At 38.8% G+C, this 11,465-nt stretch overlaps 1 protein-coding gene across 1 annotated transcript; it reads left to right on the top strand.

The window, feature by feature from the left end:
• The first annotated feature begins 1,390 nt into the window (after positions 1–1,390).
• Positions 1,391–11,365, top strand: tfam (transcription factor A, mitochondrial). The gene is made up of 7 exons (XM_061811193.1): positions 1,391–1,644; positions 3,475–3,608; positions 3,741–3,811; positions 7,186–7,335; positions 7,818–7,913; positions 8,114–8,170; positions 9,684–11,365. Exons 1-7 carry the CDS (start codon positions 1,559–1,561, stop codon positions 9,933–9,935), a joined length of 846 nt encoding a protein of 281 aa, XP_061667177.1. The 5' UTR covers positions 1,391–1,558; the 3' UTR covers positions 9,936–11,365.
• Positions 11,366–11,465: the final 100 nt, after the last annotated feature.

The raw sequence follows: 11,465 nt of genomic DNA, 5'->3' as shown, positions 1-11,465 counted from the left end.
TTGGGCAAGAGCCCCCTTAACTGGTTGCCAGCTCATCGCAGGGCACATATGAACAAACATCCATTCTCACTCACAGTCACACCTACTGGCAATTTAGAGTCTCCAACTAATTAATGTTTTTGGGATGTGGGAGGAGAAAACCGACGGAGGCCCGGGGAGAAAATGCAAACTCCACACAAGCGGGGCTTGTGAAAAAAAATCCACATGTTCCGTTCTTTAATTTGCACCTCCAAATACATAAATATGAATTAATATTGCTTAATTAAAGTTGGGAGCGGCACGGTGAAGCAGCTGTAGAGCGTTCGGCTCACAGTTCTGAAGTCCAGGGTTCAGTCTCGTCCCTGCCTGTGTGGAGTTTGCTTGTTCTCCCGGGCCTCCGTGGGTTTTCTTCGGGCACTCCGATTTAAGCTCACATCCCAAAAAATATGCATTAATTGGAGACTCTAAATTGCCCATAGGCATGATTGTGAGTGTGACTGTTGTCTGTCTCCATGTGCCCTGCGATTGGCTGGTGACCAGTTCAGGATGTACCCCGTATGGAAGTAAATATGGGCAACCAGGATTTGAATTTGAAATGCCACAGTACTCAGGATTTTAATTTGAAATGTAAAGTGATCACATTTTCAATAATTATATTTCAGTGTAACTTTTCAGTGTAAACAATTCAACTGGCTACAATTCGCTGTCTAAAATTCACTGTCTGTGCCACTAGGCAGGGTTACTTCAGGTCGGAACCGAAAACCCAGTCAATCGCAGTTACGCTTTCTTAGTCTCGTGATGTCACATACTAAGAAAGCGTAACTGGAGTGGCTGGGTGTTCGGTTCTGACCTGAAGTAACCCCGCTTGGTGGCACAGACGGTGAATTTTAGATAGCGAATTGTAGCCAGTTGAATTTCAGACAGCGAATTGTAGCCGGTTGAATTTCAGGCAGCGAATTTTCCTATTTTCTGTGGCATTTCAAGTTCATTTCCTGGTGGCACATATTTACTTCCATAACCCCGCATCCTGCTCGATGATAGCTGGGATGGGCTGTAGCACTCCCGCGGCCCTTGTGAGGATAAGTGGCTCAGAAAATGCATGGATGAATGGATGGATGGACAGATAATTAAGGTTGTTGTTTTTTTCCTCAAATAGAACGTTGATTTGTTTAAATCCCATTTTCATTCACTTATGAAATAGCTAGTCAATATATTGTAAATCATTTCATAGCAAAAACAATTTTAGAGTGTTTAAATACTATAATTTATTCAAACTTGTGTGTTTGATTAAATAGTTGGTTAGTTTTGAAGCCCCTGATGATGCTGTGGTACATTTGCATGTTGCGATTGAGTTTTTTTTTTAAGTCTCCCTCCAGGCCAGTTGGGGGCAGTAGAGAGGAAAAGATTTCCCATAATTCACCGGGGCGACTGAAGGCGCCTTTTGCTGCCTGCAGGTTGCGTTGCTGCATGTGCGTAGGAGTGAGTGGAGGATATCGCATGCATTCTGTGATATCGTTAGATCACACGAGTGTTTTTGTTGGATTCGCCTAACGGTATTTTAAGTGCACACAGGGCCGGCATGGCTCCATTCGGCTTGGTGACCGCAAGTGTCGGTTTTCTGACGAAGTCCTTCAATGTCTTCACTTGCACCAACACTCTGGCAAGGTAGCTAACTTGTATCCTACTAAATTTGTACTCTGGTAGCTGCTAGTAGAAGCAGTAGTCATACTGCAATGCCAATTTGTAAATTCGTTGTTAAATGTCTATGTGAAATCGGGAAACGTGTTTTTGCACTTGTGTATTTTGGTTTATGGTTATTTTCTTCTGGTTTGTTTGTAAGTAAGTATTTAAGTGCATTATTTTGTATGGAAAGAACAAAACTGAATAAATACTTTATTTATGGAAATACTGTAATACCAAGTTTTGATTAATAATTGAACTCTATTTGTATTGTTTTGGTCATTGGCAATTGATGATTAAGTTTTACCCATTTATTTGAAATTGATCAAATGTACCAAAGCAAGGTAACAAATATTTGACACAACTCTCAGTGTAATGAAGTACAGTGCAAGGTATAATCACTTAATCGTTCATTTCAATGAGTGTATAGCACTATTGATATCTGAGCATTTGGTTTTTTTTTTTGTGCCGCTGACTACATTTCAATGTGGAAATTGACCCTGAATTTGATCAGTTGTTATTTTTTTATGTATTGTGTTAAAAACAGTGAGCAGTGTTTTTTTTTATATATATCTTTGAGAGTTGCAACAATTAATTAGCAGCTAATCAATGATCAGATGAGTCACTAGAGCTTTTTGGTCGATTGTTTAAATTAAAGTTGTCCAAGTCTTCAAAATCTAAGGTTCTCGGGAGTAAATATTCATCATTATATTATAATAAAGTCGTAGATGTTGATATTTATATGATGATGAAGTGAATTCCTCCCCGTGTTACATCAAAATAAAACACTTGGAAACATCTATTGAAGAAACAATTATCAACGTTTTTTTCTATTTTCAGACATTACAGACCCAACTAGTAACTGAATTATAATCAATTTAGTTTTGTGCACTTTCTCCATGCTCAGAAGTAATGTGTTTGAATGAAGGGATGACTTTTTTCATTAACCGATTAAATGAAAAATAATGAACATTTAAAAAAAATGTTAAATAGCTTTATTTCTAAATACAGTGTTACAATGGCATTGCTGAGATGTCCTCAAGACCGGTGATTCTCATCTTGGCCCCCGGTGTGGGACCTGCATTATCCCAGTGTTGCTTAGCTGCGACCCACTTTTATAGAAGTCAACAATAAATAAAATCTTAAATAATAATATCTCTATGCATATAGTGTGTTTAATCATAACAGATGCTCACATGTTCAAAGTGCCCTGAATGGTACAGAGGTGAACTGAATACAGTACATGTACCATTACACCCGACTTCATCATTTTCTAATGCATGACAAAATAATGTTATTTTCTAAATTTCAGGAAAGCCTGACCTGTTGTGTGTTAAAAATTCCAGCTACAGCGTCCTCAGTTTACAACTCTCTGCCACTTTTATGGTGGCAACATAACGTTGATTTGTACGCTAGTTGGAATACACTTTCGTCTATCACTAACTTTTTCCAACACAAGTAGTCATTACTACAGTAAATATTTGTACGCACAATATTTCTTGGCCATAAATATAAAAAGCAAGTGAAAAATGGTTATGTACGCAGGTAACTTCCCACGCAACTGGGCAAACTAGTTAATTTAGGCGCCGTTGGTAACCTTGAAATGACGTACGTAAGTACCATTGGTAGCCCTTGAACAGGCCTTACTGCTTGTAACAGACAAGGAGACTCATTGTTCTTCCTTTTAAGATTTAATTCATCACCGTTGCTGGAATTTTCCTCCAATCTGTGAATTGATTTATTGATTAATGTGCCTACCTTGAATGTCTGCATGTACTGTACTGGTACACTAATATTTCATTCTCTGTTTCCCAGAGTCATCCATGCTGCATACAGGACCCCAGTGAAATGCCTGTCTACACAAGCCAGTGGTCCTCCAAAGAGGCCTCTGAATGCTTACTTGAGATATGTTGTGCAGCAGAAGCCAGTGGTTATTCGACAGAACCCAGGTAAAGTGCAACACGAGACGCAGTGCATCGGGACTGTTTTATGTACATAGTGCCGCCACTCAGACTGAGATTATAAAGTCTAAGGACTACGCTGAACCAACTCTGCAGTATAATTATTCTTGTCTCCTTCAGAATTAAAATTAATGGAAGTCGTCAGGAAGATTGCCCACGAGTGGAGAATGATGACCCCAGACAAGAAACAGGTATTTGATTTTAACCAGTTACTGGGAGGGTGTTAAGGCTGAATTTGGTAACTATTTAAAATCTGTTCAACTATGATGATCCCCATCATAAAACCTATTCAGACATGGTATGAGTGGCATTTTACAATGCAAAAACAACACAGATCTTGCTAACAATATTTGGCTTGTCTAAGCAAAAGCAATCTGATTACTTTTGAAATAAGACTAATTTCCTAAAAGTAATTTTTTAGAGACTTTTCTAAAAAGACCAAAAAAATGCTTCACTGGCATTTTTTCCCCAAGAATTTGAAGTAAAATTAGACGCTAGTGAAAATTGTTTCAACACAATTGACTTTTTATGGAATGCATCTTATTTGAAGTGTAATCAGACTAGTTTTGACTAGAAATGAGTAAAAACAAAATGTTTTTACTCCACTGGTTAAAAAAAAAAATCCATAGAAACTCTCCACCTGTACTTTGATTACAGGATCAGCTCTTATGGTTATGTGTGCAATTGCAGTAAGGAAAAGTTCTAAGTTCAATATTTGATGGAAAAGGATTGGATCCAAAATCTCAGATTTCCCACTCTTATACAAGCAGTCCATTCCATGCTCCACTCCAGATTATCCATCCAGTGTGGCATGCAGAATGCACGTGATTGCAACAGGTTGTGCACTTGCTAACATAGAATAACAACATAGAACAACAGCATTGAATAAGAGTGAATCTTACTTGCTTAATGTTTATTGACAACCCCATTAAAATCGACTGTAAAATTAAACATTATCCATTTTCTTAGTCGCTTATCCTCACGAGGGTCACAGGGAGTGCGGGAGCCTATCCCAGCTGTCAACGGGCAGGAAGCAGGGTAAACGCTGAACTTGTTGCCAGCCAATCGCCGGGCACATTGAGACAAGCAGCCACACTCACACCTAGGGGCAATTTAGAGTGTCCAATTAATGTTGTATGTATTTGGGATGTGGGGGGAAAGCGGAGTCTCCAGAAAAACCGACGCAGGTACAGGAATAACATGCAAACTGCATACAGGATCAAACCCAGGTCCTCAGAACTGTGAGGCCAACGCTTTCCAGCTGATCCACCGTGCCGGCTAAAATTAATCACACACGACAAAAGAATTACACCAATTGAATAGTCAAATACATCACATACTTAGTTTCTTTTTTTTGTAATGGCAATCTTAACCATAACATATCCCGTATATTCCGGACTACTACAATTACAAGTCACACGTAAAAAAGAAGGAAAAAACATATAAGTCGTACTGGAGTATAAGTCACATTTTTGGAGGAAATTTAATCGATAAAATTCAACACCAAGAACAGACATGTACTTTAAAATTTAAATGACGAACAATTTAAAATAAAAATAGAATAGAGGCAACAACAGGCTGAACGGTATGCTTATGTTACATGACACAACTGAGAACGTGCCTGGTATGTTAACATAACATATTTAGTTATTCCGATAACTATAGCATAAATGACATACTAAGAAGTTTACCAAAAACATCCATGTCACTCTAAATACCCGGTAACTAAAATCCTATCTTCATCCTCTTTGTCCCTTCTAAATAAGTCCGCCAACTCCAGAGGTAAACGACGCGCCGCTTCCTCTTCTATGTCGCTTACGTCAGACTCCTCATCGGTTGCAGTTACAACTAGCCTATTCCTGGCTTTCTGAATCCTGACAGGATGGTTTTGGTTGTCACGGAAGCCCATACTTTGTCGAGTCATCCAATGACTTCCCAGAAAGTTGCATGGAGGATTCACCCGGAAGGTGTGCTCTCCATCTGTCATCCACTGCTCCCACAGCAGGGTCAGGAACATATTGGTCGCGAGCCATACCTGGCTCTTTTGGTTGTTGCATATGGCTCGCGAAGCTCTCATAACAACACACTGTACCTGTGATTTCTGTCGTGCAGAGAAGCTGTGTCCTAGTGGGCTTGCCATAGTTTGGGGCGGCACGCAACGGAAATGACACAGAGACAGTTTGTCCTAGTGGGGTTGCCGTAGTTCACAGGCTTCGGGTCGAATGCCGATCGTGTTGGAACAACTACGTAATTATGGAAACGCTTTTGACAAAGGTTGTTCAGAGAAAAAAATATGAGGAGTACTGAAGTTTCAACAAGAATGGACAGCCTTTGTGGAGAGGGAGGGATCTTCTGTGTGTCTACCATCACAGATGGGGAGTATTCCAAAGGATTCGTCCTCGATGTTGCCACTAAACATTTTCCCAACTTCGCATAAAAACAAGATAATAAAACGAATAGAAGACATTCCTTTGTCGGCAAGAACCGTTCACCATCGCACCATCTTCGTGGCAAATCAAATTGAATTACGTTCACGATAAATGGATGGCAGTCGCAACGCCTTCATGAAGCTTAATCTAACGACAAATAAAGCACCACAAGTCACATTCATGGTAAGAAGTACTTTTGTCATCATTGGTTAGCAACATCATAATGTTATTTAAAATAATCTGCAAAATACGATTTTTGTTCAGTCCTTCTCAGTTGTTATAAGTTACAGATACACGGGCCTAGACTGCCCTCTTAGGGTTGTCAGTATGAAAATAACCGATAACCGACTCGGAAAATGGATGGATGTAGTAATCTTTTAATAATTTCACATATTATCGCGCTGGAAAATAAGTTACACCCCCGGCCAAACTGGAAAAAAACTGCATCTTGTAGCTCAGTGGTTAGAGCATTGGTTTGGTAAACCAGGGTTTGTGGGTTCGTATCCCACTGGGGCCTCCACTCTCTGAGAAGAGTTGCGTCAGGAAGGGCATCCGGCGTAAAAATTGTGCCAATCATATCTGTGCGTTCATCTGAGATGACACGTTGTGGCGACCCCTAAAAGGACAAGCTGAAAAAAAACTTGCCTATAGTCTGAAAAATACGGTAATTGAAAACTCCATTAATGAGTTCAGGAAAATTAGCATTTACCTTCTTATATATATATATATATATATATATATATAGCCCTCAAAGTAATAAATATTAGTACACAAATGCAGTATAAACACAATACATATTTTTCTGACTATTGTTGTCTGTTTAAGTAATAACATTTGATCATGCTTTTTCTAACATTCCGTACAACAAAATGAGCAAATTATGGAAGATTACTGATGAAATGTGATCGCACCAATATCGCTCAAAACTCAAGGCTGCAACGTCTGCATTGGATCCAAAGTGAAAAAGCTGGATCGGGACATCCTTTTGGGCGTGGCTTTGTTACAGATTTAGCACAAATGGCACACTTTATGACATCAGTGACTTTTCAACTTTTTAGGTTCCACTCTATGCATCTTAGAAAAGCTTTGAACAGAAATATAAAGTGTAAATCATCTGGTTGAAATCTTCCATGAAGCCTTTTCAAGATGAGTTTATACGGGAGAAGGAGCAGTTTGAGGTAGAGCTACAGCACTACCAGGCCCGGTTGACCCCAGCACAAGTGGAGCAGGAGAAACTTGAGAAGAAGCAGAAGAATGCCAAGAGAACCGCCATCCGCAAGAAGAGGGTAGGACAATACAATACAATACACATAAACAAATGCAGTCATTTTCAGTTTTTGTGCTTTTTGGGAAGACACAACTTGCTCTCAGAAATTCCAAGTAAAAATTTTTTTTTTTTTTTTGACACGTCAATGCTTTAGTAATTGTTATATGTAATCCACTGGTGGTATTTGCGCAAAATCCATTTCGTACTTAGTTTAAAATTTGTCTTCAGCATCACCAACTACTCTATCTTTGACAAGCTTAAAAAAAAAAAAAAACATATATACATTTTGAAATTTTGCAGGCTAAGATGGATAAAATGAGAGTAACGGGACAAGCTGAAAGAAAAAGAAAATATGAGTTAGAATGATTGAGTTAGAATGAGTGAATATATGAGTTCGATTGATTGAAGCCCTGATGAGCAATTTGTGCTAAACAGCGCTTATCCTGGTGTCATATTACTCGTTGAATAGTTGAACAATATATTTTTATTCATGTGACCTAGGAAGCAAACACTATGGGGAAGCCAAAACGTCCTCGCACGCCTTTCAACATCTTTATGTCTGAACACTTTGAGGGTGCCAAAGGAGAAACCATGCCGGTAAGTACTAGAAGGGTACCTTCGATTTTGCCCATTTGTATATGCCTGCTTTTAATGTGCTAAAATTGATGCTAAAATACTTGTATGTTTTTATAACAGGCCTCCAAACCTGCCATTGCTTACAGATTTGTTTACATTTTTTAACTGCTGACATGTTGTGAGGAATTTAACTGCACAATATTTCATGTATTTTGTGCTAGGAAAAGTTGAAGTCTTTGATGGATGAGTGGAAGATTCTTTTCAGCAATCAGAAACAGGTTTGCCTTCACTGCTTTAAATATTCCTTTTTTTAATATCACGGAGGAAAGGAGGACATTATACACATGAGCATCACATGGAGTGCTGTGAAACCATTTTTTTTTTCTTGAGAGCAAAATTGACATTTTCTCCAAAGATCCCGATCCGACTGGGAAACTTCAAGCTATTTTCATTCAGTGCGCATCCCAGTTTTGCGATAATGCTTTTTTTTTTTTTTTTTTTTTTTTTTGCGAAATGGTCACGAGAGACTGGGGAGTCTTCTTCTCTGGGGCCGAGGCAGTCCTCCTTGGAGCTAACTCCCTTCTCTCATTGCAGAGCTGAGTTGGGTGGTGGGACCACTCAAGCCACGAAGCACTGATTTATCGCTTGAATGGCTTTATTGACTCCTCTGAACATTCAACATAGCATCCATACTCCTTTCACTCACACATTGACGGACATGCCCACACACACTGAGCTTGTTGTCACAATACCCGTAACAACGATAAGAAACTCAAGCAAAGCGCACTAGCACCCACATTAAGGAAACAGAACATTGGTATGGTTTCCTCTCTTCATGAGAGCTGTGGGTTTGCCACCCCTGTGCTGTTCTGTGTTATATGTGTGACCTCAAATACATTTTTGGTTGCCAATTGACCCCTCTGTACAGGGCACTTAACCACGCCTCCTGAAGTGACGTCACGCCACGTCCGCTGACGTAACACAAACAATTAGTAAAAATGGCAAATACAATACAATACATTCTTAACTGAGACAGACGCCATGCTTCTGATTTCATTCAATCATTCACACGTAGCAATGTTATGCTAGCGAAGAATGTCTCATTCATTTATACGAGACGTGTATTAAAAATCAAATATAGGGCATATCTTCGTGCAAACACAGTCTGGTTAAGCTTCGGCCGCAAGCCGGCAACAAAGTGACACGTTTGTGCAGTCAGATCACCACTAAATATCTCTCAACAAAGAATAAGTCGGTCAACCGTTCACACATAGTAATGTTATGCTAGCGAAGAACTTCGAATTCATTTATACTATATGTATTATATTATATGTATTGAAAATCAAATATAAGGCATACCTTCGTGCAAACATATCTGTTCCGGTTGATATTAGATGGATTTAGTTGATGATGCGGTCTTCCACAAAGTTTGATCCATCGAAGGCATTTTTCGTACTGGGTCTTCGGTTTTGGAAAGGGTACTAATCGAACTCCACCAACTAGCCTTTCAGGATACCTGTCGTCACTATTACAAAGTCCGTGACTACACCTCTTAACCATATTTTTTGTTAAATAACCCAAATACGCGATAAAACGCTAACAAAACCTATACTGGACCATGCAATGTTGTCTGAGAAAATGGCGGGAGCAAAAAGAGGCGTGGTTTATGCAGATCTCTGGCCTCTGATTGGTCAGTGACGTGGATTGCGCAATATCCACGGAGGGGTCAATTGTCAAGTATAAAAATGAGTAACCTGTCAAGTGATCACATTTATTTGTTCAACAATCCAGGTTTATACACAGCTGGCCGAGGATGACAGAATCCGCTACAAGAATGAGATGAAGTCATGGGAGGACCACATGGTTGAAATTGGACGAGAAGACCTGATTAGAGAACAGACTATGTCCAACCGGAAAAAAAAGGCTGCAGAAACCGAAAAGGCCAAGATAAAAAAGAAGCCTGCCAAAAAAGCCAAGTCAAGAACTGTTAAGAAGACAAAAAGCAGCATCGCAAAAGTAGATAAAAAGATGAAAAAGACTTAATCTTACTTTCTTTACCAGTTTCTCATTCATAGTGTTATAGACTACTACTAGATTTTTTACTCCACAGGTCTGTGCTGTCTTTGTCTCACATTTGGAGCAGCACAAAAGTTATCAGACAAAGCCGATTAAATACCTCACTATTTCTGTGTTCACCGGACATTAAAACTGACATCTTCCTTTCCAGACTTCAGTCAATTGGTTGGTTTACCAATTAGTCAGTCAGGTTTTGATCCTTAATTGTGGCAAAGTGACAAAAATGACTCCTGGCTATTCCATTCAAAAATAGAAAGTGAGACCAACCCTTTGCAGTCATAACATCTTTGACACTCTTACCGTATGTGTGAATGGGACGCTTGCAAACTCTTCCCACTATTTCGGAAGCATAAAACTGCTTAAAACTTCTACTTATACTATGGAGCGATTACAATTCAATGAATCAATGAACCAAATGTGCGGTATGTCAGTCTTTTGGGTGATAATATTAGTTCGAAGGAAACCTGGAGTTGTCATCTTGTTGAATGGATTTTGGTATTTCATTCAGAAAAAAAGTAAAAGATAGTTTGGCTGTTTTGTATTTTCTTGAAGTCAGTATAGTTCCCAAAGATCTTGGCACAAATCTAAAACCAGAGCAGCTCTGCTTTTATCTCTGGGTGGCCGAAACACATTTGTGTTGAATGTCCATAAAATAATTTGCGATAAAAGCGCCATTGAGTGGTGGTGTGATATCATGCAATAAAGCTCAAACAATGATGATAATGCTTGGCATTCATTTTATAATATTCATTACTGTGGTTGCCATTTGTCTTGGAATCTTTGCATTAACAAATGTTTTTTTTTGTGACTTGCAATGGAAACATCAGTGACTTTTAGAAAGAAAGTAGCTCTTTAAAGAAAATTTATCTTTTAAAATGAGAGTAAGCAATTGGATCCAAATTGTTAGATTTGACAACTCATTTGAAGTTTTGGGATATTCTATTTCAGATGTACTGTCCACGCCATCCGCTTCAGGGTGCAGCTAACTTGGTACTATACAGTACATAGCATCTTCCATACTGGGAAGAACTGCAACTTGACTGAATTTGTTGTACATTACTATGAAATCATTTTATGTAACGTAAGCTTGTACCAATGCACCCATGATTGTGAAATGTTTGCAATTTCATATCTCCCTGAACCCCCGCCCTTATAGAACAGAAGTACTTGATGCTTGTTTTATTTACCCACAATGCTTTTTTATCCAAGAAATTGTGGTGAAAATGCCATCTAAAAATTGTCATTTGACACAGTACAGTATGAAACTTTTCTTATTTTTAATATTAGTCTTTGGGAATGTACATCCATGAAGAAAATACTCTTTTTAGTTTGCAGTTTAGTTACCTGAGTCATCACTGTCTTTTGTATTGTCTATTTGAATAAACATTAACATCCACCTTATGTGGTAATTTTATTTCAATAAGGACCAACATGGAAACCTACCATGCGTTAGGAAAGAGAATGAAAATCACCCCCTCACCCCATCCTCATTTTTAC

Source organism: Syngnathoides biaculeatus, chromosome 22 (genome assembly GCF_019802595.1).
Source record: "Syngnathoides biaculeatus isolate LvHL_M chromosome 22, ASM1980259v1, whole genome shotgun sequence".
NCBI classification, from domain to species: Eukaryota; Metazoa; Chordata; class Actinopteri; order Syngnathiformes; family Syngnathidae; genus Syngnathoides; species Syngnathoides biaculeatus.
Note: the sequence above shows the minus strand (reverse complement) of the source record. Positions and strands in the feature narration are given on the sequence as shown.